This window comes from Leuresthes tenuis, unplaced genomic scaffold (genome assembly GCF_036924035.1).
Source record: "Leuresthes tenuis unplaced genomic scaffold, fLeuTen1.0.hap1 SCAF_22, whole genome shotgun sequence".
NCBI classification, from domain to species: Eukaryota; Metazoa; Chordata; class Actinopteri; order Atheriniformes; family Atherinopsidae; genus Leuresthes; species Leuresthes tenuis.
This window is the reverse complement of record NW_027325376.1, coordinates 14,561,188-14,586,549: the sequence shown is the minus strand read 5'-3', so window position 1 is coordinate 14,586,549 and position 25,362 is coordinate 14,561,188. Positions and strand designations below refer to the sequence as shown.

Genomic DNA, 25,362 nt, shown 5'->3' with positions numbered 1-25,362 from the left:
CTATTACTTATGGTTTCCCGTGTCAATAAAACTCAACATTTGAATGGATTATACACAAGTTTTCCTCTAATTTGGCACATTTCATACACTAAACATTCAGTTGTCAAAGACTGTCTCTATAGTTTAAAAGTCTATTGAAAGTGAAAGCTAAGGAAGCCCAGAGAGGCCAATGCATGATTTAAAATCTAAAATCTAATCTAATTATCACGGGACCACAAATTAATTTTGTTTTGTTGTGATAATGAATATATTCATGTCTTTATCTCACAACTTGATATATCAGGTGAATGAGGAGCGATTTTTAATAAACTCAGTGCGGCAAATAGAATTCCACACGCCTGCCGTGATTTTATGCCATAGATCCTCCACAACTGGGAGGATGAGAAATTAAATCAAGCATCTAAGTGGGAGCAGCTTATTTTTGAGCGAATCAAAACCACCCGCTGATGTTGGAAAGCCTATGGCGGTTTTGTCATGATCACAGGCGACGGCATTAAAATATGTAACCGCAAAGCGAGGGTGTGCTCGGCTTCCGTAGACAGCGGTTGACCTCGCCTGAACTGCTCAGTTTGCAGAAAAAACAACTTGATAAAACCTTTTAACATGTTATCAAACGGTTAAGATGGATTGGTCGCATGTCCTCCCCGTGCACGCGTGGATTCTCCGGCTTCGTCAACATGGCTGTTAGATTAACTGGGGATTCTAAATGGACCCCTTTGTTTCCGCGTTGGCCTTGTGACGGACTGGCGACCTGTCCAGAGTGCTCCGAGGTGTTGCCTGAGTTGAATAAAGCGGGTATTGACGATGGATGGGTCCAAAATTGGAGCTTTGTGGGGCCCCTGTAGATCCGGGGTCCATTGCCTTGTTTGTACTCCAGCCTTTGTGAGCAAGGAGCTAACGAAAAGTCTGTGAATGATAATTGGACTAGACAAAAATATAACATGCAGTGTAATGCAACCTATTATAATCATCTGAAATACAAAGAAATTAGGAGATTTAAATGATAAATGAAAATGTCAAGTGAAAGAAAGTTGATAGATACCTCTTTCAATGATTTTAATGGTCATTTGTGTCGTTTTCTTTCAGCCAAAAGGGCTTTTGGCTGGTTTTCTGGTTCTTTGGGATTTGGGCGTGTGAACTCCTCACTTTAGGCTGTTCATCAGCACATCAGAAAGTTCTGATTTCTCAGTTTGGTGTGATTAGTTTCTGTCTACCTTCAGAAACTGCAGCTGCTTCATGCCACTTCTACACAACTCAGAATGTGAACACTTGTGTAGATCAGTGTGTGGTTGGGTTTATAGTTTCACTCTTCGCTAAACATCTAAACGTTGAGGTTTTGATCGCCACGTCCTTCTAAAGCGCCTGTAAACAAAACACCTAAGTGTCCCATTTTCATATGGAAGTCAAATCCCAATCAGCTAAATGCCTGAAAATCAGGAATACAATTTTAAGCGGGTCAGAACAGACTTCAGGTCAGTCTCTCTGTGGGTGTGCGTTTAATCCCTGGTTTGTGTGATGGCATGAGACTGTCTGATTGTCACACACACACACACCCACACATAGAGCTGGTTTGGGATTAAACATAGCTGTCTCATCTCAGATTACTTCCGTTTTTCCCCCCTCTGTGTCTGGAACGGACACACATTTTTCTTTATACCTTTGTGAGGACAGTCACTGACCTGATGCAGTCCCAAGCCTCGTATCTCATAACACTGAGTCTAAACCCTCGAAGGGAGGACCCCAAAATCTACAACTCAAGGGTCTCTTTGCACAACCTAGCATAGTGTAAATATATGTAAATTGCTCTCTAACACACACAGATTTAAATGACTTCATATTATATGTTGCTTTGCAGGCTATTGTGTACCACAAAACTGTTCGAAAGCTGCCTGAATGTATAAATGCCATGAGCCAAGAGAGAATGCTCAGAATTCCAAGGTCAAAAACTCACAAACATAGACCCAGCACACTCACAAACATACACACAGAAACTCACACCCTGTAATGACAACGTGATGACCACACAGGATATTGGACCAAAATCCAACCCTTTATCCTAAGCACACACACATAGATTAGGGTTCCAGATGGTAAAGGATGAATCTCTGTGGATATATGTCTTACCCATGTTGTGGGGACATGAAAGTGTTTACACACTCACGTAGCAGGGGCTTGCCTTCCTTCTGGGGACAAAAAGCATGATTGAAGAATAAAGTTTAGGCTTGTGTATGTGCGTTTTAAACAGTGTCCAACCTTTGACTCACGTCATTCTTTCTCCTTCAGGATGCCAGGCAGCTTGGTTCATTCACCCATGACGTAGCGGCAGCAGCACAGAGGTAAGAACACTGCAGGGAGATATCTTGGAGACCTCCATGAGTATTTGTGGAATTTCCCGGAACGCCCAGGGTGGAACTCCGAGGCGCTGTCACTTTTTCCTGTTTGCTTATTGCTGCCGACGACCCATAGTTCCTGTTCCAGCCTTGGCTGTCGCTAGTTTCTAAACTAAATGAGAGACATAATCTCTCTTGAGTTACTTCTTGAAAAAGAGGAGACCAGATATAAAAAGTACCACAAACCAACATAAAAACGCATGTGTATAAACAAGGAATGAAATATAAGAATATGGAAGACAGATGAGCGGTTTTGAGACTAAAATTACAAAAAAATATCTCAGATTTAACGTAACACACGGGTTTAGTGTCATTTCTGTGTAAACTTCAATGTTCGAATCAGAAATATCATCTAGATTTGCCGTCATGCCATTCTTGGAGCTGTGCCACAAGAAGAACTAAAAATAAAGTCCATTGTGATGGATTACCTTCCTGGAATTTCTACTCTGATTTTCATAATGCACTGAAATAAAATTAAACCCGTGACAGCATGGAAGCAGGGCAATCAGTCTGAGAATATATTTGATCTTTTGGACAATGCACGGATGCTCTGTGTCCTCACAGTCATCACACACTGTGACACCGATGACGATGGTGGGGATCACATTGATTCGTAATCTCCCGTTGGTGTTTGGTTTGGCTGAGATCAAAGTTTTGCTGTATAGGGACAGAGCTTGTTAGCATTTCAGGTAAGCTAGCGGGACGTAACGGGAAATGGTCTGACAAGGATCTGTGGGAGAAAGTCACAAATAAACAGCAGGTGAGACAACCTGTAACGAAAAAAAAGGTGTGATACGGGAAAGAAAGCAAGACTCAACAGAATAAACACGGGAAACTCTACGAAGTAAAACAGGAAGTAAAAGAAGACCAACAAGGAAAACCAGAGCATCGGAAAATTCATTCATCCATCCATCCATCATCTGCCGCTTATCCGGGGGTCGGGTCGCGGGGGCAGCAGCTTGAGCAGAGAAACCCAGACGTCTCTGTCCCCGGCCACTTCTTCCAGCTCTTCCGGGGGGACCCCGAGGCGTTCCCAGGCCAGCCGAGAGACATAGTCTCTCCAGCGTGTCCTGGGTCTCCCCCGGGGTCTCCTCCCAGTGGGACGTGCCCGGAGCACCTCCCCAGGGAGGCGCCCAGGGGGCATCCTAACCAGATGCCCGAGCCACCTCATCTGACTCCTCTCAATGCGGAGGAGCAGCGGTTCTACTCCGAGCCCCTCCCGGATGACTGAGCTTCTCACCCTATCTCTAAGGGAGAGCCCAGACACCCTGCGGAGGAAACCCATTTCGGCCGCTTGTATTCGCAATCTTGTTCTTTCGGTCACTACCCACAGCTCGTGACCATAGGTGAGGATGGGAAAGTAGATTGACCAGTAAGTAGAGAGCTTCGCCTTCTGGCTCAGCTCCTTCTTCACAACGACGGAAAATTCAAAATACTAAAAATCCACAGATCATGACTCATTGAATTTATCATTTTCATGTTAACAGCACACACAAGCTTCCAGTCTAATTGTCTTGTGATTGAAAAACACCCTCCTCAGTTATACCTCCACGAGTGAGAGTCTGTGACGATGCACAGATTCCCACATTGCAAACTTTATTTCCTTTCACACAACCACTAATACCCACTAATACTTCCCTCCTGCAGAGGGACGGATGTCAGGAGCCTGTTACAGGTTTTTGTCTTTTAATTACTACACAGCGCTGAAGACTCCATCAGGTACATAGCGATGAATGGGAGAATGTCCCTTGAACCTTCATGCTTGGCGGATCTGGGGGCAAAAAAACTATCTGTGTGTGTTCTGGTGGAAACAGTGAATCAGCAGTGTCTGATGCACTTAATGGATTATGATTTTGTACATTTTGACAGTGTCTTTGCAGTGAAGACCTCATCCTGGTGCCATCTTGACATGTCATAAGTTTTCTCTAAAAGCCCAATTACCATATATCTCAAGACTGAGCCTTCAAAGGTCACGCAGCATCAATCGAATGCCGCAGGGGTAGTATCTTCAACCTATAAACTGAGGATGAAACCACCGGTCTTCCAAATGGTGAACAGCTGCTCTACCTCAGACTGTGAGGGCTAAAGTGTACGATTAATCTTTGAACTGCATATTGTTTCAGCATCGACATTACAATGTCTGCAAGGTCTATACTGAAGTTATCTGGAAGGACCTGCACTGTCAAGTATGGCAGACCCATTCAAAAACTTATCCTTGTGAACTGAGTTCTTAAAGGAAAATGAACCCTTTGAAACACCGATGGCCGATCAGCCGTTTTCTACACAACTTCATTTGACTGACAAAAAGCATTTTTCAATACGGTTACCACAGCAGGTACAATCAATGCCGACCACAATGTAAACATGAACCCATAAAGTATCCTAATAATCCACCGATCAACATTTTATCAACAGAAACCGTCCCAACGGAACCGCCATATCTTTTCCACGGGCCACAGCAGCCAAGAGATATATCTTATCTTCAGAAAACGCTGTGTAAAACATTCACTTTTCTGTGCTCAGATTTGATTTGTAAAGAAAACAGCTCACAGCAGCAGAAAAGGTAACTCGGTAACACTCCCAGTGATTGTTCAGGGGGGGGAAGTTTAGAGTGTTAGCTTTGAAAACAGACCAAAAATCACACTTATTCCACATGCTTTCAAAAAACAGCTCTCAGATTATTTTGGCTTTGCCGTGTACGGGCATTTTAGGGTAATTATTTCCACTTTGTCCATCTTCTGCAGGCCAGAAGCCGCCCACCAGGCCCAGAGACTGATCCTGAACTTGGTCTGAGACAGCCAGGTAATGCCCCCTGGTCCTTCCATCAGAAGGCAACATCCTCCACACGCCGAGCTGGAACATGCTATAGCAGCTTGACAGACAGTCAATATGATGGCCTCGGTGGTTGTCGGGGGCAACCGGAAGAAGTCCCTCACATTGAGAGGAGTGGACCCGGAGACCTGCATGATTGTGTTTAAGAACCACTGGGCGCAGGTAATCGAGTCACGGAATCAGTCAATCAACCTCAGACAGAAAGCTCCCTTTCCTCCTGCTTTTCATCGCCCTCTATCTCTTCTGCCTCTCACTCTCAGCCTGTCCTGTTTTCCTCATAATGACCGGCCGACACAGTGTGCGATTGTGTGTGTGTGCGTGTGTGTGCGCACATTACCGACCCAGACTTTGGCCCTTAAACACTGGATCTATTTAGAAGAAATCTCTCTCTGTCGTCGCCAGGAGAACCCACACGCATTTGTGTCTGTGTGCACAAATCTCCTTTCTGTGTGTGTGTGCGTGTGTAGTCCCTATGTGAAAAAGTTCAGGTCAAAGGTTAACACAATCCCAGACAATACGTTACATTCTTTTCTTTTCCTCTCTTTTTTATCGATGTATTCCATTCATTGCCCCCCCCTCCCCCACCTCGTTAATCCCAGTTGTCTTTATGAACCGAATAATCCGTTGTTTCAGGTACAGAGTGGAAACTAATAAACAGCTTTTGTTCCTGGAATGTTAAATGCTTCGGTCGAGCCACTTGAAAACAATAAAGTATGTCAGTGCTGAAACTGTTACCCAAACAATATACCAGAGCCTGAAAAGTTGGTTCCCATTTTCTTAAGCACTGACACAAGCTCGTCAGGTGTCTGCTGGTCATTTGAGGAACTGCACCTTAAGACCTCCAAAAGTCTCACTTGATTTGGTTCGACAAAACAGTTTTTGGATGTTTATGTCTCAATGGGGCGCTTGCTGTAACACAATTAACAATATAATAGAAAAAGACGTGAATGCGTGTATATTTGGGGTTGTTTCAGCCTTTAAGCTATTGCAGAAGAGGGCAGAATGATCTGATCTAGATGTAGTGCCATCAACACCAGAATGGATACGGCAACAAGGCCCCACAGGGTGGAGTCAGCCAAGACAGTGAAGTTTACCCCTTCCATTTAACCGTTTCAGTTTGGTTTTATGCACTCGTGGGTTGCCCTCAGACCCGGACAGGAGAGGGCTGACCAACGGCGTCATTTCTTTGTTGAATATCAATCGGTTCGTTAGTACTTGGAATGGAAGTTTGGCATTTTCACTGTTGTGGTCTTTGCTTTCTGAGAATGTTTGTCATAAGCAGGGTCTTGTTTTTAGGAGTTGCCCCCTGTAATAATGCAGGTTTAAGGATCCTCCACCTACAGCCTGAGTCTCTGTTGGCCTTCTCCGTGCAGGTTGTGAAGATTCTGGAGAAACACGAACCGAGTCGCAGCAGCACTGGAGCGCTGAGTTTCCTCTCTGGTCACCACGGCAACAGCAGCTCAGGAGCGTTGCGTCTCGGTCCCATTCCGGCCGACGAGGCCAGCGCCGTCCAGAACTACGTGGAACACATGCTCTTTCTGTTAATGGAGGAGGAGGCAGGGCAAGGTAAATGAATTAAACGTGCTTGATGGAGACCTCCGTGTCATTTCGTCTCCTGACTCCTGATGTGCTGACAACAGGCGGAGCGATGGGTCCCATCCTGGAGTTTGTCGTCCTGGAGGGCGTGATGGAGAGACTGTTTCTGTGGAGCCTGAGGAGACAGTTCACAGAGGACATGAAGCTGGAGCAGCTCAGGATGTACCAGATGCTTTTATCTCAGGCCAAACAGCCTCTCCTGCACCATAAACCCATTCTACGGCCACTCATGATGCTGCTCGCCTCCTGTGCAGGAGCCGCAACCGGTGAGTTGGGGATACATTTATTCAAAAGGATTATTAACCTTTAGGTAAATTTAGAGAGTTAGATGAGACTGTTGGTAACAGGAGCCAGCAGCAAGCCCTGTTCTGTCCAGATGGTCACCAACCATGACACGCAGGTTAACCTTTATGTGGTGCTGTATGGAGCGATTAGCCGAGATGACCAATCCTTGACTTATAGGGATTTAGTTGAAGCTGGTGTTCCTTCACCCATCTGATTGTTGTACTAGAATAGTAGTACTCAGCGGCCTATTGTTGAGAAAAGTTTTTTGTTTTTTAGAACAAAGCAGCCAGTGCAGCTGGACCCATCGTAGGAGCCCAACACTGTGAGACTTTGGAGTTGGTTTAGTTTTCTCTCGTCTCGGGAAGTGGTTTCACCTCCTGTAGATTAGGCCAATAAGATGTAAAATCTGTTACGTAGCCGTTAATCACCTGCGATCCTTCCTGCAGACAGCGGTGGTGTGGTGGAGGCGGAGCTGGTCCTGCTGCTGAACCAGCTCTGTGTGGCTCTGGTCAAAGATCCTTCAGTACTGGAATTGTTCTTCCACACCAGTGAAGACCAGGGAGCTGCCAACTTCCTACTCTTTTCCCTGCTCATACCATATACACACAGGTAGGAACACGTACAGGCTCACGCGGTCACGGATATAAAGGGGTACACAAACACACGTGTAAACCAGTATAATACAGTCACAGACCCATAAATATACGTTATACACGCAGGAGACATACAGGTAGGTACACACACTGTGTGGCATACATGCAAAGGAGCGTTTGCACATCCATTTACAGTTCTGTGAATAATAAAGTACACCCTCTTTCATTTCCAAGGTTTTTTTTTGGGTATTAGGACATAATAAAAACCCAAGGTTCTTAGCAGACCTTTAATTTAGATCATTACAACCTTAGATGAAAAAAAAAAACACGTGTTATTTGACATCGCCTCTATAAAAGTTTTGGCAGTGTGTATTCACGTGGCTGTTAACACAATGTCAAGCAGGAAGGACGTCAGCAATGATCTGAGAGAAGCAATTGTTACCGCCCACTAATCTAAGAAGGGCTATGAGACCATTTCCAATCCGGAGTCCATCAATCTGCAGTGAGAAAGATTATTTACAAGTGGAAAAAACTCAGATCAGTTGTCAGTCCCAGCATGTTTATCTCAAAGTGAGAGTGTAATGTTCAGAGAAACTGCAAAAAAAAAACCCAACAGCTCCATCTCAGACTCTATGGGTCTCAGTTAATGTGTTACATGTTAAACGTCCTGGCACTATAATTAGAAGATGAAAACGACTTGTATTTTCTCTCTTTCAGGCAGGGTTTGGTAGGTCAACAGGCCCGAGATGCTCTGCTGCTCATCATGTCCCTGTCGGCCTCCGAGGCTCGAGTTGCTCAGCACATCGCCGAGAACACATACTTCTGTCCTGTAAGTAAACAAATACACAAAGACGAACGCGAACTGCTGCTGAAAGTCTGACAAAAGGACAGAACAGCACACAAGAACAAAAAAAAAAACCCGCTATTCATTCGTGACAGATAGCACAGGCCTGTTCCCACTGAATCCTGATGCTTTATTACCAGGTAGCTGAGGAGACACCACCTCCTCGGACTTTCACAGTCTTTTTTCAAGTCTGCCGGAGTGTCTGTAAAACATAAAATGTCAGGTATTTGCCCAAGATTCTCCCTAGGCCACAGTGATTCACTCTCACTTGCCCTTGCACAAGAAAAGACCTGCAACATTAGTGAGAACGGGATGTTTTCAGACCCCTTTCAAGATCGCTACGGTCTGTTTCAGTCTTACCCTGCAATGAATTCAGTTCACGTTTAATCCACAAATTAGTCCGAACATGATCAGTGATTATTTCTACAGACTTTCATGAATCAGATGGCTTACATGAATGGAATCAGTAGCTTTTTTTTTTCTTCCTCACATTGCATGAGCCCTGTTTCCTCAATCATCTCCCCTCTGCATTGTAATCTCATTATTACAAGTTATGTAATGAACTAATGAGCTCAAACTGCCTCCTCATGGGAGCGATCGTGTATGGAGCGACAGGCGGAAAAGTGAGGAAATACACCAAAGGAGCTAATGAGGGAAAGGAATTAAGGAAAAAAGTCGAGAAGATGAAGAAATTGGGGGAAAAAAGCAAAGGGAAACTTGCAAATAAATGCAAAGTATTAGAAAAAGCCTGATTATTAATAAAAATACTGAGTAATCTCAGCGATACTGATGATCAAGCATGAATGTAAAAAGTATTAAACATGAACAAAAAGCTGCTTATTGTTACTAAAAGACAAGAAGCGCGAGTTTAGTGTCTTTCAGGTGTTTACGCTCGCTGTGTCGGCCAATGTCGGCTCCGTGTTTTCAGATTGGACCGTTTGGCCGAGCGAAAACAAAGAGGGAGCGTGTGTATATGAAAGGATGAGCAAAGGCACTTCAGCACGTGCCACCTGAGTCCGTGTTTGTGTGTGGTTGTGTGTGCCAGCTTTCAGCCCATGTGACCACACTGTGACCTCAATCTTTATGTAGAGAGCAGATTAGTAAATCAGTGTGAGATTGGCTCGTCCACGGAGAGGGATTAGCAAGTCTGCACACGATTGGACGGCCGCCTGATGGCTAACGAGACTCCAGACTGCAGCTGTTGACCACCAGTGCTGCCGCTGTTGGATGAGGATACTTTTTCTTGCTCTTTCATTGCCCCGTCTCCTCCCATACAACCTTGTTCATCACTCCATAAGACCTGTTGCCACTGATTTTCAGTCCAGTGCACGAGCCCTTTGCAAAACCATAGGCAGAGCATGTTGAAATGACAGTTGAATTAACATGGAGAGTCTTAGTAAGTTGCTGTGTCACCAGAGCAGCTCCAGTGCACCATCCGATTGATTCCCCATGTTTCTGGAACTCTGCTGCAGGAGTGTACAATATTATACTGAAAGGTATTCTCTCTTCTCGTGCTTTATTGGACCCGGTGCTACAGAGAGCTCGCTCAGATCTCAATCCCTTCACTGGGTTGAGATCAGGTGACCGTGAAAGCCAAAGCACACCGTAGGATTCCCATCACCCTTCACTTCCACTTTATGCAGTCTGAATAACATCTACTGTTGGCAGTGGCTGATATATATATATATATATATATATATATATTTTCTAGTTGTGTCACATTGACCTTGCTCTGAAACCTTTTGTGTAGCTCAAAAAAATGTATTGGGGTAAGGTTTTGTCTGGGAATGGAAACCTTCTGGCTAGAAGCTTGTCCTTCTCTGTCACAGGTGCTGGCCACAGGTCTCTCCGGTCTGTACTCGTCTCTTCCGGCCAGGCTGCAGGTTTACAGTGAGGACTGGCACTGTCTGGATCAGGGTGACTGGCAGCAGGTAATCCCGACTTTAAGAATGCTGGCATTCCACTGGAATGTCCATCGCTGACTGGTACTTAATGGGTTTGTTTGCAAACTTTGATAAAGAGCGTCAGCACAAAATTCATAGTGTTTACGTATTTAATTCATAACTGCCATAATTCTCCCTTACAGAGGTGCAACATGAACATTCGAGAATCTGAGCTAATAAGATTCAACCTCTGAACACCATTTCATAGCAATACTTACAGCATTTGAGATATTTCAGTTGGGACCAAAATGGTGGACGAACCAACAGAAATGCTGGAATATTTACACACATATTGTGAAAGCACTTCATTTAGTAAATGACGTGATTTATGTAATGAGGAAACCTATGAATAACCGTCACTGAATGATTTTGGGTCAACAGGTTCCAGCTCTCGTCCACTTCTTGCACTCACTGGACTTCTGCAGTGCTGTTACCAAGGTAACGACGGCACACACACACTCGTAGGTAACGATCGGGCATTTAAAAAAAAAAAAAAAAAGATCTCTATTTTTACTCGAGCTTTTTGTCTGTCTGTCACAGGTTGCTCATCCCTCCATCCGCTCCCAGTTACTGAATTACATCTACAACGGGTTCCTCGTGCCTGTGCTCGCTCCCGCTCTGCACAAGGTATCGCTGTCGCTGTGCTTCTACGTGTTTCCACACCGCTGTCAGTGACTAAAAAGGACAAAACACAACAAGAAAAAAACAAGAAAAACATCAAATCCGAGACAACGGGGACGACAGAGGCGTTATGATTCTTCTTTGTTAACTCAGGCTTTTTTGGCTCTTTGGACGATCACATAAAATGTGGGTTTTGTAGCCTATGACTGTACAGAACTCACCACAGCAAAAAGCGACAGTGTTGCTGCAATTAGGACGAGAGAAGAAAGCGATCAGACAACAGCGAGCCGTGCGAAGTTGTAACTTAATGTCTGCCTGCTGATTAGCTTCATGGAGCTTATAAAATGTGAACTTCATACACAGGAACTGTGTTCCCCCCCGACACTGTCCTCTACTTAAAAATCAAAGCAAAAGAATCCACGATTCCCATGTTAATGCAGCACATATTCCGGATGTGTTTTACAGTAACACTCTTTTTATATATAGCTGCTTCAGTTCAGATTTGCTGGAGAACATCCCTGTTCTTATTGTTTTTAAGACCATTTAATCCAAAAAACCCTGAACACAAACTGCTCCGAAGCCGGTTATGAGTTCAGCCTCAGTTATCATGTTGATCTCGACTATTTCAGAGCGAGACACCTTCACGACGCTGAAAACTCAGACTTTAGGTTCTACAAGCCGCTATTTTTGCTACGCAGCACACCCCTCCGAGAACCCAACAACAGAACAGAAAACACGGCCTTACTTGTAACATAAAAAAAGCAGAAAACACAGTTTAAGTGAAAACATTTCACAAAACACAACTGCAGAAGGGGAAACCACTAACCAGACAATGTGACGGCGAAACGCCTCTTAAAACACAACAGAAACCAGCAAAACAAAAAATGAAACCTTTCACAGGGATGACGACAAAAACCTGAACTGCAAAGCAGAGAAGAGGATCAGAAATCAGGCCAGCAAACCAAAGACTTCGCAAAGTCACAGCAACACAACTGAAAACATGGCAGAAACACAAGAAGCGGACAAGCAAATCTTTTTAAACTTGTTCCGCTTTGTTCGTATCCTCTTTGAAAGATTTTGTTTTATGAAACGGCACATTTGAATCCGTTTCCACTGGGTAACTCCTGCTTAAATGTTCTGATGTCTTCGGTTTTGTTGTCGTCCTTTGTTCCTCAGGACCACAACTCATGGAAAAGCTTTTCTATTTCTCTATTGTAAAACTAGATAAGCCAACTTCCTATCTGAGCCCCTCCCTGCGCTGATAATCCGCTGTGTCTCTGTACGTAGCTGACGGTGGAAGAGGTGATGACCACCACGGCCTACCTGGATCTGTTCCTGCGCTCCATCTCTGAACCCGCCCTCCTCCAGACCTTCCTGTCCTTCATTCTGCTGCACACACACGACAACGTTCACATCCTCGACACGCTGGTCAGCAGGGTCAACACGCCGTTCCAGGTACAACTCGCCACAGTTCTAGCGCCATCTGCTGCTGCTTTACGCTCTGGAATTCACAATCCTCCACCTTTTTTTCCGCTCCTTCAGTTGGGAACGGTGTCGCTGGCTCTGTTCAGAACTTTGATCGGTCTCTTCTGTGAAGACGTGATGCTGCAGCTGGTGTTCAGGTCAGTCCCCGCAGACTCACTGTGCCGAAGACGCACTTTTATTTCACTTATAAGATGGGTTCACAAGGAATTACTCATACTTGGTACATAGCGGTGTGAGTAAAGTTGTTCATTCAGTCATTTTTTTTTGTTAGAATGTGAATCAAATGCTTTTAGAACAAGTTATCAGGGTGTCGGGAGCTCAGCTGGTTGAGTGAGAGGCCCATGTGCTGTGTCCCCATCACAGCTGCCCGTGAGCTGGAGCCTTTTACTGCACATCATCTCCCTCTTAGCCCACATCTCCCGTCTTTCTGACTATTAAATAAAAGCCTCTAAAGCCTGAAAATAATCTTTTAAGATTAATAAGTCATACGCCCTGGCAGCTGTGTGTTGCTCTTAACCGAAGGTCCAGTGTGGAGGAGGTCTCAAGATGCAATCTCACCAATTGAAACATTTTCCGACAGTGCTGAGCAAAGATCCTGATCCACTTCTCATTTCTTTACATTTTGCTTCCATGAAGCCAGACTTTCTTGTAATCTTGCAAAATGGTCGATTGGACCAGTTCTCAAATTTATGTTTTAACCTAAAAACTTTCTCAGGTATGGTGTGCAGAACAAAAGTGTAAAAAAAGAAAAGGGCCACAGGGGGGCGGTAGTGAGCGGCCATATGCTGGGACTGAGCAGGGTGGTTCTTGTCTCCTCAGATATCTGATTCCCTGCAGCCACCTGAGCCGGACGCAGCGCTGCTCCTTAAATCTGAGGGACTGCTACTCCTCCAGCGCCACTTCCTTCCTGCTCCTCATGCCCTCCTGGTGCCCAGTGTACTTTCACAACACAAACACACACTCGGAACACATCCACTGGCCCAAAGCAGCAGGTCAGTACAACCAACACAACAAGAGGGAAACTTTCGAAGGAAATTCTAGCCTAACTTGAATTTCTGCATGTTTATGTCAGAGCTTTCGGTGTCAGACAGTGTTGGTTACTGTCGTGGTTCAGATTTTCTGATGGACGTTAACTACCTTCAGTACCTCTGGGATGCTCGCCAGGCTATCTCCGCCTCACACAGGTTAGTGCGTCTGGTCCTTGAAGACATCAAAACTACTCTGATTGACTTTGATTATTGTGTTTATACTGAAAAGCTGCTTTTTCGTGATTTTTGGAATTTTTATATATATATATATACACACATATATACACATATATACATATACATGACGCTGTGACTCCTATACATCTTTAGACCAATAGTGGTTTTAAAGTGTAATTTACTGGAATGCTGGCAGTCTTGCACTGACAGTTAAATATAAACTTGTGAATATTAGATATTGCGATTAAGAACGGAATGAAAAAAATAAGCTTTTTTTTTACCACAGAGGCAGATAGATAAGCACATCCTCTCTTCAAAATCAGCAGCACATCTCTTTGATATAGTATTTAGGCTTTGACTGTGGTGGTTAAGGTATGACTACATCTCACCACAATAACTGATCTGAAAGGTCATGTCAGGAATTCTACCTTGAGCGAGGAAGTTGTAAAACAAGCCGATTCAGCGCAAAGCTTACATGCAAACCTGTTTATAAGGAAGTGAAAACCAATGATAAATACTGATACAACACCTTGAAGGGTCCTTAAATGAATTTAAAAGTTTATTTTTAGTAAGTGAAGTCTAATACCAGGAATTGAGTTTGTCAAGTCAAGAGTCTACAGTCAACTGGAGTCTACTGCACCAAGCACAGTTCGCTCTGTTGGCTGTGTTGTTAGATCTCCAGGTGTTTTGTATCAGATTGTTGGGATGGAGAGGGTATCTAAGGAGGATGGTGTTGGGGAGAGAGCTCAGGTACCTTTTTCAAGCTCTTAGGATAACCATGACCTAGATGACTGAGAATCTACACCGACATGAGAAAGACCGTAAGAAAAGAATACTTTATGCACCCCCCATCTACAACTCTAATGGCTTTTGTTTTGTCTGCAGGGCTTGTCGGTTCTGGTCGGCCCCATATGACGGGATCGACCCTCCTCCCCAAGAGTACCGGTCGGATACACCAGCAGATGACATTGAGGATGAGGAGGAGCTCATACAACGAGCCAAGAGCAACTCCATCTGCTCTTTGGCTATCACTCCTCCCCCCTCAGCCCTCTCTCCAACTCCCTCCTCTGATACCGTCTCCATAAGCAACCAGACAGGAAGAGGCAGCTCAGCCCTGGAGCTGGAGTGGGATGACATATTTGCAGACGAGGATGTCTCTTTGTCGGTGGCACTAAATGTGGCTTTAGCAAATGGCAGTGTAGCTGCGGAGGCTGATAGATGCAGTTTTTCACCGGCGCCTCAGCCACTGCTTCCTCGGCACATCCAGGAAATGCAACGGAGCGCTACCAAGCTAGTGCGCGGTTCGTATGTCGAGGAATCAGAGTTTCAGGACGACGTCCTCGTCTACGATTTAGTTGCCAAGAAAGACACCAAGGCGGCCATTTTGGAGCGCATCAAGGCAGCAAATCGGCGATCCCATGGAAGCATCCCAAAAGGGCAGCAAGTGTCAACGGCAGTGACAACAACAATGTCGACAATGTTGACAACAACAGGGAGGACAGTGATAGAAACCGTGAACAGCATCATGTCCTCACGGAGGAGAAGCGAGGATGGAGGGAAAGAGGACAGAAGGAGGAGCGAAGACTATAACAAAATGCTGAGGAGGAAGAGTGAGGGTTGTGGGAAGGAGCTGAAGAAGACAAAAGAGGAAGGTGAAGATGAGCTAAAGAGGACTGTCAAACAAGGAGAGCCCCATCTCTTCACCAACGGTTTCCATGCGAAGGATCACATCATCGACAAATTCGATGATGTTGATGAAGACATTGGGCCTTTAAAGCGAAACTTCAATCTTAATGACATCACAGCAAGTCACATGCACACAACACATCAGCAGCATACACATCACAACACACAACCCATGCCATGTTTACCCAATGGCCACTATGAACCTGAGCCACGTGGACTTTGTTTGTCTTCAATAAATGCCAAGCCTCCAACTCTGCCTGATAAAGTCCCCAACAAGAACGACTTTCTGTCTCAGTACTACGAGCTCATGCTCTCTTTGGGGGTGGAGCCAGAGCCCGACGACGTCACAGACGACATCGGCACTTTCAGGAGTCGTGTTCGAGAGCTGAGGCTGAAACTTGAGGAGGAGAACGAGGAGCTTGGCAATGGCGTTGGTTTCAGCTTCTCATGGGATGACGCTGGAGATGAGGGAGAGACGGAGGCTATGGAGGAGGAAGAAGAGGAACAGGAGAGGAAGAGCTGCAGGAAATATGGAGTTCCATTTACAGGTCAGTGTTTGTGTGGAGGGAATGAAAAGCTAAAGCAATTAAGCAGCTTCGTTGCTGTGTAAGGGTGGGTTTCACTTACTTAACCAGAACCATCATCAAAGAGAGGGGAAAGAAATTCATTTGACGACAATATGTCACTCCCAGCCTATGACATGTCCAATTTGTCAGGACACCCTTTTGGTAAAATTAACACAAAGGGCATCTTTTAGCATCAGTTTTCATCCCACCGGGTTGCAGTTGTGAAAAGGTCAGTTCTAAGCCAATAAGATGCAATGTATCTTTTTTCCTATTTTATTAATATAGTAATAACAATGACAATGATGGTAATAAAGAAAATAATCATGAAGTAAATAATTAGTGGAAATAAAAAACACAAAATAAAACAAACATTGGAGATAAAATGGTCCTAAACTGGCCTCCTGAATCAAAGTCTTGTGGCTTATTCCTCCATCATCACTTCAGCCTCTTTTTTAGGACTTTTGCTGGTCATAGGTTCCCATCCCGAGCTTTTACCCCGAAATGATAGCTGGGAGAAGAGGCAGACGACGACGGTGATAACGGAGTATAACCACAAGGGATAGCATACATCTCGTTTGTGGAAAAAAAGAGTAAAGCGTACAATACTAAACGTAGACACTTGTAAGCTGTTTGCACAGCGTTGATGTCTTTCAAGAATCATTTTATTCCCTGCTGTTCCATAAAATGGAGAAGCACTCGTTCACATGCCAACTAATACACACCTCAGTGTTTTACTGGCTTCACCTTCTCTCAGACTTTTGATCATCCATTAAATGTTTTGATTTCCTACACGAAACATGAAATTTTGACAACTTCTGTGCTCTAACAACTGAAAAAGCTGTTTTAACCAGATGCAAGAGGATGACAAACAATAACCGCGGTGGACATCCACAAGACGAGAAAGGAGAGAGTTTGTCCAAAGGGATTACTTTTATTCATGGAAATATTAAAAATATATGTGTGACGACACAAAAAATCTCGGGTTTATTGTAATTCATCCGACCGGAAACAGCTGGAGAGTCACAGAATTGTAATATTTGTAAGGCCAGACACGACGCCCACAGTTGTCTCCAGTCCCCCTAATGTGCACAAAGTCTTTTCTGAAACAGCCTAAAACTCCCTCAAGGCAGCGCATCAGTTCTTTAGTTTGTTTCTTTGCTTTTTACCATTTATTTTCCCCTTTTCTCAGTCACATCTTATCAATGGCAATCCAAACACCCCGTCTTTCCCCTGTATTTTCCCATGGTGCTCTAGGACCTTTCATCAGCGTCCTGTTATCCCGGCTGGAAAACCTTCTGGAAAACACCATCGCTGTCAACCTCCTGGTGACGGGCATCCTGGCTCAGCTGGCGTCGTACCCACAGCCTCTCCTCAGGTCCTTCCTGCTGAGCACAGACTCGCACAACCAGCCCAGCGTACGAACACTATACCAGGTAATGCCCACATTCAGCTCCAACATCCCTAGTTTCTCATAGTTTCGGGTTTCCATACGATAATATTCTGACCATTTCTACTCTTGTGCGTATTCGTAGGTGTTGGTGTCGGTGCACGCTCAGATTGAGCGTTACGTGGCAGACAGACCGGACTATCCCGCCCTGGTCACTCAGGCCTGGAGGTTCTTGTTGGCTAAAGACCAAGATGCCAAATTTAGAGGTTAATAAATGCGCACATCAACAGGTTGTGTAATCACGTGGCTAAAAACTGTCCAGGAATTATTACACCTTCAATTCGTATGGATTAAACTAGATATATAGTGTGAACTTGTGGAGATTACTGGAGTTGATAGGAAGGTTTTATTAGGTTGAGACGCAGCCAGGATCCCCTGAATCCGCTCTTTATGCAAAGCTAAAGACAAGGATCTAAGCCAGTTTGTAGGAAGTGTCGTCTTACCGCATCAAAAGGCAGAAGGGCACATAAATTCTAAAAGGATTTCAGACTTAATTTACTTCTGTGTCTCTCAGAGTGCCTCCAGTCTCAGGGTGGGGACTTCATCTTGGATCCATCTCTTCCCAACGGCTCCATGAAGAACGCTCTGCCTCTGCCTCCTCTCAGTGTCTTGCCACCCTGTCCTACAATTCCTCCTCCAGCCAAGAGCCGAGTGTTCGCCATCGTCCTGTTCGCCGAGTTCCTGAAGGAGCTGGCAGCCATCGCCCAGGAGCACAGCATTGCGCCGGACTGTCATTCAGAGGAATGATCAGAGTCCAAACTCCTGGTCTGGCTCTCAATAACTGCCTGTGATGTGACCGAGGATTTGTTGGAAAACCAGCGGACTGAAGTCCAAGCCCAAAACATGTAGCACAAATAATCTCACTGAAGTTTAATGCGATTGGTAGTTTCAGAGGATATTACAATAAAAAAAAATGAATTTGTATGCACATGATGTACATATACCTGACTGCACTTGAAATTGTTGATGTCTCCCCCTTTGATTATGACTTATATTTATGAAAATGTTTTAAAGGAGATTATTTTAAAGTTATCCATATCTTTGTGGAGTTCTGTGCAAATACGTCTCTGCTTTCTTGAATCTTTGCACCGCTTTCTTGTAAAAAATGTTTGGTTCAAATTGCTGGGGGAACGTATGCAGCTGCCATTTCTAAATCAACTTCCTTCTTAGGATGGGACACTTAATGCAGAAACAACTTAAAAAAATACAACTTACCTTAAACACACTGAAGTGACTTTACATTAAATAGACCTAAAAGATGTCAGATTAACTAAAAATGCTGCAAACAACTGCCTGACCTTTGGCACGTTAGCCACCAGCATCTTGAGCTATATTTATGTAACTTTAGTCTGTTTTGGTGCACAATTAATTCCATCATATAGATATATATATGAATACTGTCTATGAAGGCGAAACACTGAACATGTGTGTAAAAACAAAGCAAATTCTCTTTCCAAGTGTCTTTCTTCCATTAAATGGAGTTTTAAATTTCAGTTTGCACAGTTGGCTTGTTTTTGGGCTTGTTTTCTAAAGTATATTCTCTTATTTGGGATTGCTTTGCTGCCCCTCTCTCCCAGCTCTCCAACGAGACACACGAACGCGACACGGCAATAGTTTGTCCTTTTCCATGGCCCGCCCACACCCACTTTCATGCAGACCAACAACAGAGGGAGTCAGACAGAGACAGCGTGACGATGAGCGGGGAAAAGATGGAAAGAAATACAGTAAAGTGTGGGAGAAAGAGAGTGGATTGAAAGACTGGATACGACCTCAGGTGGGAGATAACACGAAGGCGTTCTGTCGAGTCTGTAAATGTGAGATACTGCTCTCCATGCTGATTTAATACAGCATGCTGGCACAGAAAAGCACAAAAAAAAAAACACCTCCCTCCTCGTCCAGAGATTGGTTTCACATCCTCAAAACCATATGAGACAAGACAAGCAAATGAGTTAAAGACAGCCACTTGTGTAGCCTGCCACCCATCAGTCAGCGCTGTGGATCATCCAGGTGAGCTAATGGGATCTACCGTCCTTAACTGACAAAGAAATCTATATACACCGGACCAGATGCACTGCATTAAGAAATCATGCAACTTTCAACGTTCATTCAAAGTTTTTATTGTCAGTTTGCTTTTATTTATGCGTAATACATAGCCTATGTACTTCTCTTTTTTATCAAAGTTTCAAAAGTTAAGTTATTCAAAGTGTTTATGAGGACTGTGTTTACTGTTAACTTGCAGAGAACAAAAATAAATGTCTGTATTTATACAGTTATCAAAAGGCCTCTCTTTACAGCAGGGATGTCCACATCCGGTCCCCGAGGGCCTGAGGAGGAAGGCTGTCCTGCAGCTTTGAGCTGTTTCCCAGCTTCAGCACACCTGATTGAGACCAGTGCATCATTAAAAAGCTTGTGCAGAACTTAATCTTTTTAAGAGATCCATTTCATCTGAATCAGGTGTCTTGAGGACCGACTTTGGACATCCCTGCTTTACGTGATGTGGTGGGTCACCCGTTGGCTTGTTTTCTTCTAATTTCACTCATTTCTTTTTCAACTTCAGATTCCTTCAAACAATACGTCAGCAACAGTTTTTACTGCTAAAATTTTCACTATTTTAGCATGGTCAGCTAACCACATTCAGCTCAAAAAGTTTCGCAGCCTTTTTTCTAGTTCCATCTAAACTCAGGTCAGCAGAAAAGGGTATGAAGCGGCAGCTCACAGACGCTTGCTGTGGTTTCTGCGGAGGATTAGCCGCCATTTTCACTGACTCAGTTTTGCCTGAGTTAACGCAAAATATCTAGACCATTACTCTCGCGTGCAGTCCTGCCGGAACTTGTCTACAAATTTTCAGGGGCCAAGTGCGTGTGTGAGAACTACCTCAGACTGCAGAAAACTTAACGTACTTGGATCAGCACCTCTGAACGCCTCTGGGTTTGTGACGGCTGATGCCAGAGGCTCCGTGTCGTCGAGCTGTTCCTCGAATGCCCCGACGCGGACTCTTTAAATAAAAAAAATGCCACAAACGTTAGAAACGACAGAAACTTAGTGCTTATCAGTCCAACGCGTTGGGATTTTAGCAAAAACAACTTTGGTAATAACGCAGGAATCCTGCATTTGGGTTTAAGTTGCATCTTAAAGGAGAATTCTGTAAAACTGAGTGATATCTAGCTGTAAAGTTCCAGGTTAACCACCCAATGAAATACCCCAAACTTCAGTCTTTTCTCTCAATCACATGGAAGAAGCAACAAAGGCAACATCATATTTGCAACTTTCTTTTTTTGGGGCATTTGGAACCAGACAGTGTGAAGTTCACACGATGAAACTAAGCGAGTGACTTTCATCATGAAGCGAAGGCGTCAAACCCCGTGTGATCAGCCGTGTCTTCCTGTGTGTACTCCGTTTCTGTCGTAGCCATGGAAGCGAGTGCTGCCACCAGCTGGTGCAAAATCCCTGGACGCTTTTCTCCCGTTTAGATCGACTTTGATAAACCGGCAGAAATGGCACAGAAAACTCTGCACTGCAAGTCAGCTTCGTGCAGCTGGATTTCGGCCTGATTGCACATATAAACGGTTAGAAATGGTTCTATAGCTGAGATAGAGGTTGCCAACCTGAGAGAGAGCAATAATATCAGCTGAGACAGCCCATAATGCATTCACACTGTGGTTAGTTAGTTCCTGTCGCGTCATCTTGCCCTACTCAGAATGCACCCAGCGAACTGTACAACACTTCTTCTGAAGGCAGACGGCTGGTGTTTGCAGGAGAAGAGGAGAGCAGGCCTTGATGATGGTGGTGATGAAGGTTTACCTTTTCATGTGGACTCTGGGTGAGTCAGTTTAAACACTGTGTGTGTTTTTTTTAAATCATATCTTGGTATGAACACTGGGAAATGTATATTAAGTCAGCGCTGATGAGTCTTACAGAGGGGAAGCATCTAATTAATGGCAATATCTATGTGGTCTTATCATTAAAAAGGGCAAATCAAGCCAAGAAAATTGGGACAGATTCCGAGCGAGCGGTCATTTTTAACAAGCTCTCCGAAAAGATTGCATTCAGCAGGTCTTTTTCTCCAACTTTGAGTTCAATGATGTGCAAAAAAGCAGAAGAAAATTATCTAAAAGGATAAAAAATGTACCCCTTTATCTGATTCAGACACGAAATATTTAAAAAAAAAAAAAAAAAGGGAACTGTATTTTTAGTTGAAAAAAACCCCACAAATTTGAGTTTGACGGCAGCCGGCATCGTTCCACCAAAGTAAAATAGTTGCCACATTTTTGACAACGTCCACGTTTGACCAGTGACTGGTCAAACTGGTCACTGGACCAGTGACTAAGAGTATCTTAAAAGGGAACTCGCTACGTGTCTGATTCCGTGCGCTTTGTGGATGGCTAAACAGGACCAAAACTGAAGATTTGATCTGATCTGATTAATGCTTTAATTGCAATTTAAGGCAGAGAGTACAATTACGCTTGCCGTTACTCTCTTTGCCGTGCATTGACTGCTTAAAAATTAAAACGTGAATAACAAAAGTCTTAAAAAATAAATAAATTTAAAAAATGCATGACAACATAAAAAAAAAAGCTTTTTTTCTTTCCATTCCCAGCAGCAGACGCTGCTGTGTGGTACCGACTCCAAGCTTCTTTTCAGTGTTAACAAATTTGAACTGTTCCGTTGTTACTTGCAGGCGCTGTTGTCGTCTTGTCAAGAGAAGATAATGATGCTGCTGATGATGATGATGATGATGAGGATTATTATGTAGAATACGACTATGATGTTGACGAATTTGGCAGTGGCAAAACTGACTATGAAATGACGCCCTCCCCTCCTTCCTCCTCAGGTAAACTTAACCTCTGCTCACATCTGCAATATTTCACACAATGACATATTTACACTATATTGCCAAAAGTATTCACTCACCCATCCAAATAATTAGATTCAGGTGTTTCAAACACTTCCATGGCCCCAGGTGTATAAATCCAAGCACCTCGGCATGCAGACTGCTTCTATAGAATGGGAGCTCAGTGAATTCCAGCGTGGTACCGTGATAAGATGCCACCTGTGCAACAAGTCCAGTCGTGAAATTTCCTTTCGACTAAATAAGTGGTATCATAACAAAGTGGAAGCGATTGAGAACGACAGCAACTCAGCCACAGAGTGGGAGACCACGTAAAATGACAGAGCGGGGTCAGCGGATGCCGAGGCCCACATGTCGCCAACTTTCTGCAGAGCCAATCGCTACAGAGCTCCAAGCCTCATGTGGCCTTCAGATTAGCTCAAGAGAGCTTCATGGAATGGGTTTCCATGGCCGAGCAGCTGCATCCAAGCCGTACATCACAGAGTGCAATGCAAAGCGCTGGATGCAGTGGTGTAAAGACGTCATATCAAACCCTATGGATTAAGAACTAAAGTTCATATGCGTGTACAGGCAAATGAGGAAATACTTTTGGCAATATGTATATATGCTTTAGTCTGACAAGAGAACATAGCTGGTTATTTACTCGATGCTGCTGTTCATGTTCTGCGTTGTGGGTAAAATAAGGTCGAAGTTACATAAGGTAACAGGTTAATAACTGCAGCGCTGCACATTTGTGGTTTATTTGGTAGAATCATGTGATCACACCTATCAAAGGAAGCAATCATTTCCTTAGAAACAACCATCAAAACAAACAAAAAAAAGTGCAGTGGCTTGAATGGTGTCTATAATGAAATCGGCTTTCTGGGACCTGTGAAGCACAAAAGAAAGAAAAAAAAAAAGAACAACAAGAACAACAAGCAAATGAATAAGTGAACTTTAAAGAAGGTAAACTAAATGTAAGCAATTACTTGCATTTCTTTGATCAGGTTTGCTTACTCGCTTCTGTTTGGATGACGGCAAATACTGCGATGAGGATTTTCTTTTGAAATCAGTCTTAGAACCAAGAAAACGATCAGCATATCAACGACGATCTAAAGCCTGAGCTTCTCTGCCAGGCAGCGTCCCAAAGCAAAATTTGTTTTCATTTAATTTCATTTGTTACATGCAACATCTGTCGGTGCAAATGCAATCTCAAAGACAGGAATATAAGGGAAAGACAGAGAGTTTGGATGAAGCCCTCTTGAAGGAAGTTGGAAAAAAAGAGGAGAAAAGATCACAGATATGAAGAAAAAAGAAAAGCACCCCTTAAAAAAGCTGGGATCCTCCTCGTCCTTTTCTTTTATTCTCACCAAGTCAAGGAAACAAATGTGGACTCAATGATCGGGACATAATGATGGGAAAAAAAAATTGCAATTTGTGTTTCTGAAAAAAAAAAAAAACCTGCACAGAGGAAATAACCGAAAGGACGATTAATGTCTCAGTTAGCTGTGGCTCAAAGACCAAACAAAAGAGGGGAGCACGTGGAAACATGTCGGCCGACCGAGGAAGACGTCACAGTGCCAGGGCCGTTCGACAAGTTCGAATTAAATAATAAGAAAAAACAGTCTCTAAAAAAGGCGTTGGGAAAGCCAGAGAAGCTGCAACGCTGCTCCAACTGGGATGGTTTGCTTTGTGTTTCCATCAGTTTTTTTCCAAAAGGCACAGCAGCGTGTTTTACCTGCCTGATGTTAAAAGGTTTTGACCTGAACGCTCACTGTCTGCTGACTGATGGAACCGTGTAAGGAGCACCTGTTCTAGTTCAGGGAGCGTAACGACGCAGAGATCCTGTCGCTCACATGAACATGTGCCGCGAGCGAGGATGAAAATGGACACTAATCTCTCTCTGTGGAACCTTGGGAATACACCAGCAATGCTAACAACTCCAAGGCGTTGTGAACTGGAGAAAGATTTCAGCAACACGACTGGTCCAAAGCCTCTGAGTAGATGCTGCATGAACAGCCAGGGCCGGATTCTGGATGCAGAATCAGATCTTAACGAGGAAGCACTGCTTCTAAAATTGGGGTGCCGCTCTTTGTACAAATTTATTTTAGTTCATCTGAGCGGCGGCAACCACAAATGTAACACTCGCAGTGTGAAGAGCTGTGCATCAGGTTTTTTTTTTACATTTTTTTTTAACATACACAGTTTCATCCGCTTGAATATATGAGCCGACTCTGCTCTGAGTTCTAACCTTCAATGAACCGTCCCAACTTACTTTTAGTTAAATCTGTTATTTCAGAGGATTTGCTCCTGTTAGCAAATATTCTGTGGTTCATTGTTTTCTTTTGTTTTTAATTTGCACCAATCTCGACTCCAATAACTGAGAAATTGTAGAGCTTCAGCCTCCCAAAGCTAATTTTTACACATTCGACATGTCAGAGGGGGAAAAAAAAAAAAAGTACTAACCAGTTGCATTTTGCCCATATTTCAGCTGGATTAGAATGTTGGAAAATAAATGCACAACCTTGGATCCATCTGGAAGCCTTTGGCTGGCAGCACTCAGCTCATAAATGTTCATATCAATGACATCTACTATGACACCATAAACGGGTTAAAATGACATGTTAAAAGTACAAACCGCATTTCCCCTGTTAGCGCAAACAACACTTCGCGTCATTTCCAAACAGCACACTGCCAAACTGTGAAAACCCGCTAAACCATTTCGTGTTTAGTGTCATTTTGATACGAACCAGCTAAACGATAAGCAGATGCACCGCGACTGCTCAGCTCAGACGAAACCAGCCTCAACTTTGTTTCAACACGAAGAGGGTGCCTGGCATTGGTCCAGTTTCCGTCTTGGTATTAGCGGTCCTCGCGGTTAAATGTTTGAAAGGCCCTTTTAGTGCTCGCGCTGCCGCATTTTAATGCATTTCTTCTTCTCTTTTTCTCACCCTACAGCTGATGCGCACATTTCACCGAGAGGAGCTGTTGCTGTGAGGGCCAGATTCTGCCTACTCTGTGCTCTCCTAACGTCAGTCATG

The 25,362-nt window shown here is 44.0% G+C and overlaps 1 protein-coding gene and 1 long non-coding RNA gene across 2 annotated transcripts; one reads left to right on the top strand and one right to left on the bottom strand.

The window, feature by feature from the left end:
- The first annotated feature begins 2,315 nt into the window (after positions 1-2,315).
- On the top strand, positions 2,316-18,983 carry LOC140281444 (FHF complex subunit HOOK-interacting protein 1A-like). Its single transcript, XM_072375876.1, has 17 exons — positions 2,316-2,336; positions 5,135-5,384; positions 6,596-6,788; positions 6,863-7,084; positions 7,550-7,712; positions 8,414-8,525; positions 10,370-10,471; positions 10,865-10,921; positions 11,024-11,110; positions 12,392-12,559; positions 12,647-12,726; positions 13,409-13,581; positions 13,662-13,773; positions 14,680-16,028; positions 17,301-17,479; positions 17,579-17,699; positions 18,008-18,983. Exons 2-17 carry the CDS (start codon positions 5,280-5,282, stop codon positions 18,238-18,240), a joined length of 3,456 nt encoding a protein of 1,151 aa, XP_072231977.1. The 5' UTR covers positions 2,316-2,336; positions 5,135-5,279; the 3' UTR covers positions 18,241-18,983.
- LOC140281469 (uncharacterized) lies at positions 2,325-7,603 on the bottom strand. Its single transcript, XR_011909755.1, has 3 exons — positions 7,532-7,603; positions 6,624-6,933; positions 2,325-2,502 (listed from the first exon to the last, which is right to left on the bottom strand). It is a non-coding gene; the product is annotated as an uncharacterized lncRNA (long non-coding RNA).
- Positions 18,984-25,362: the final 6,379 nt, after the last annotated feature.

Excerpts from the sequence above, each read along its gene's own strand:
- LOC140281444 (XM_072375876.1), top strand. The coding sequence starts at position 5,280 with ATGATGGCCTCGGTGGTTGTCGGGGGCAACCGGAAGAAGTCCCTCACA. Across the intron at positions 7,713-8,413 it reads CTCATACCATATACACACAG|GCAGGGTTTGGTAGGTCAAC; the intron begins GTAGGAACACGT and ends TCTCTCTTTCAG. Across the intron at positions 17,700-18,007 it reads CCAAGATGCCAAATTTAGAG|AGTGCCTCCAGTCTCAGGGT; the intron begins GTTAATAAATGC and ends TGTGTCTCTCAG.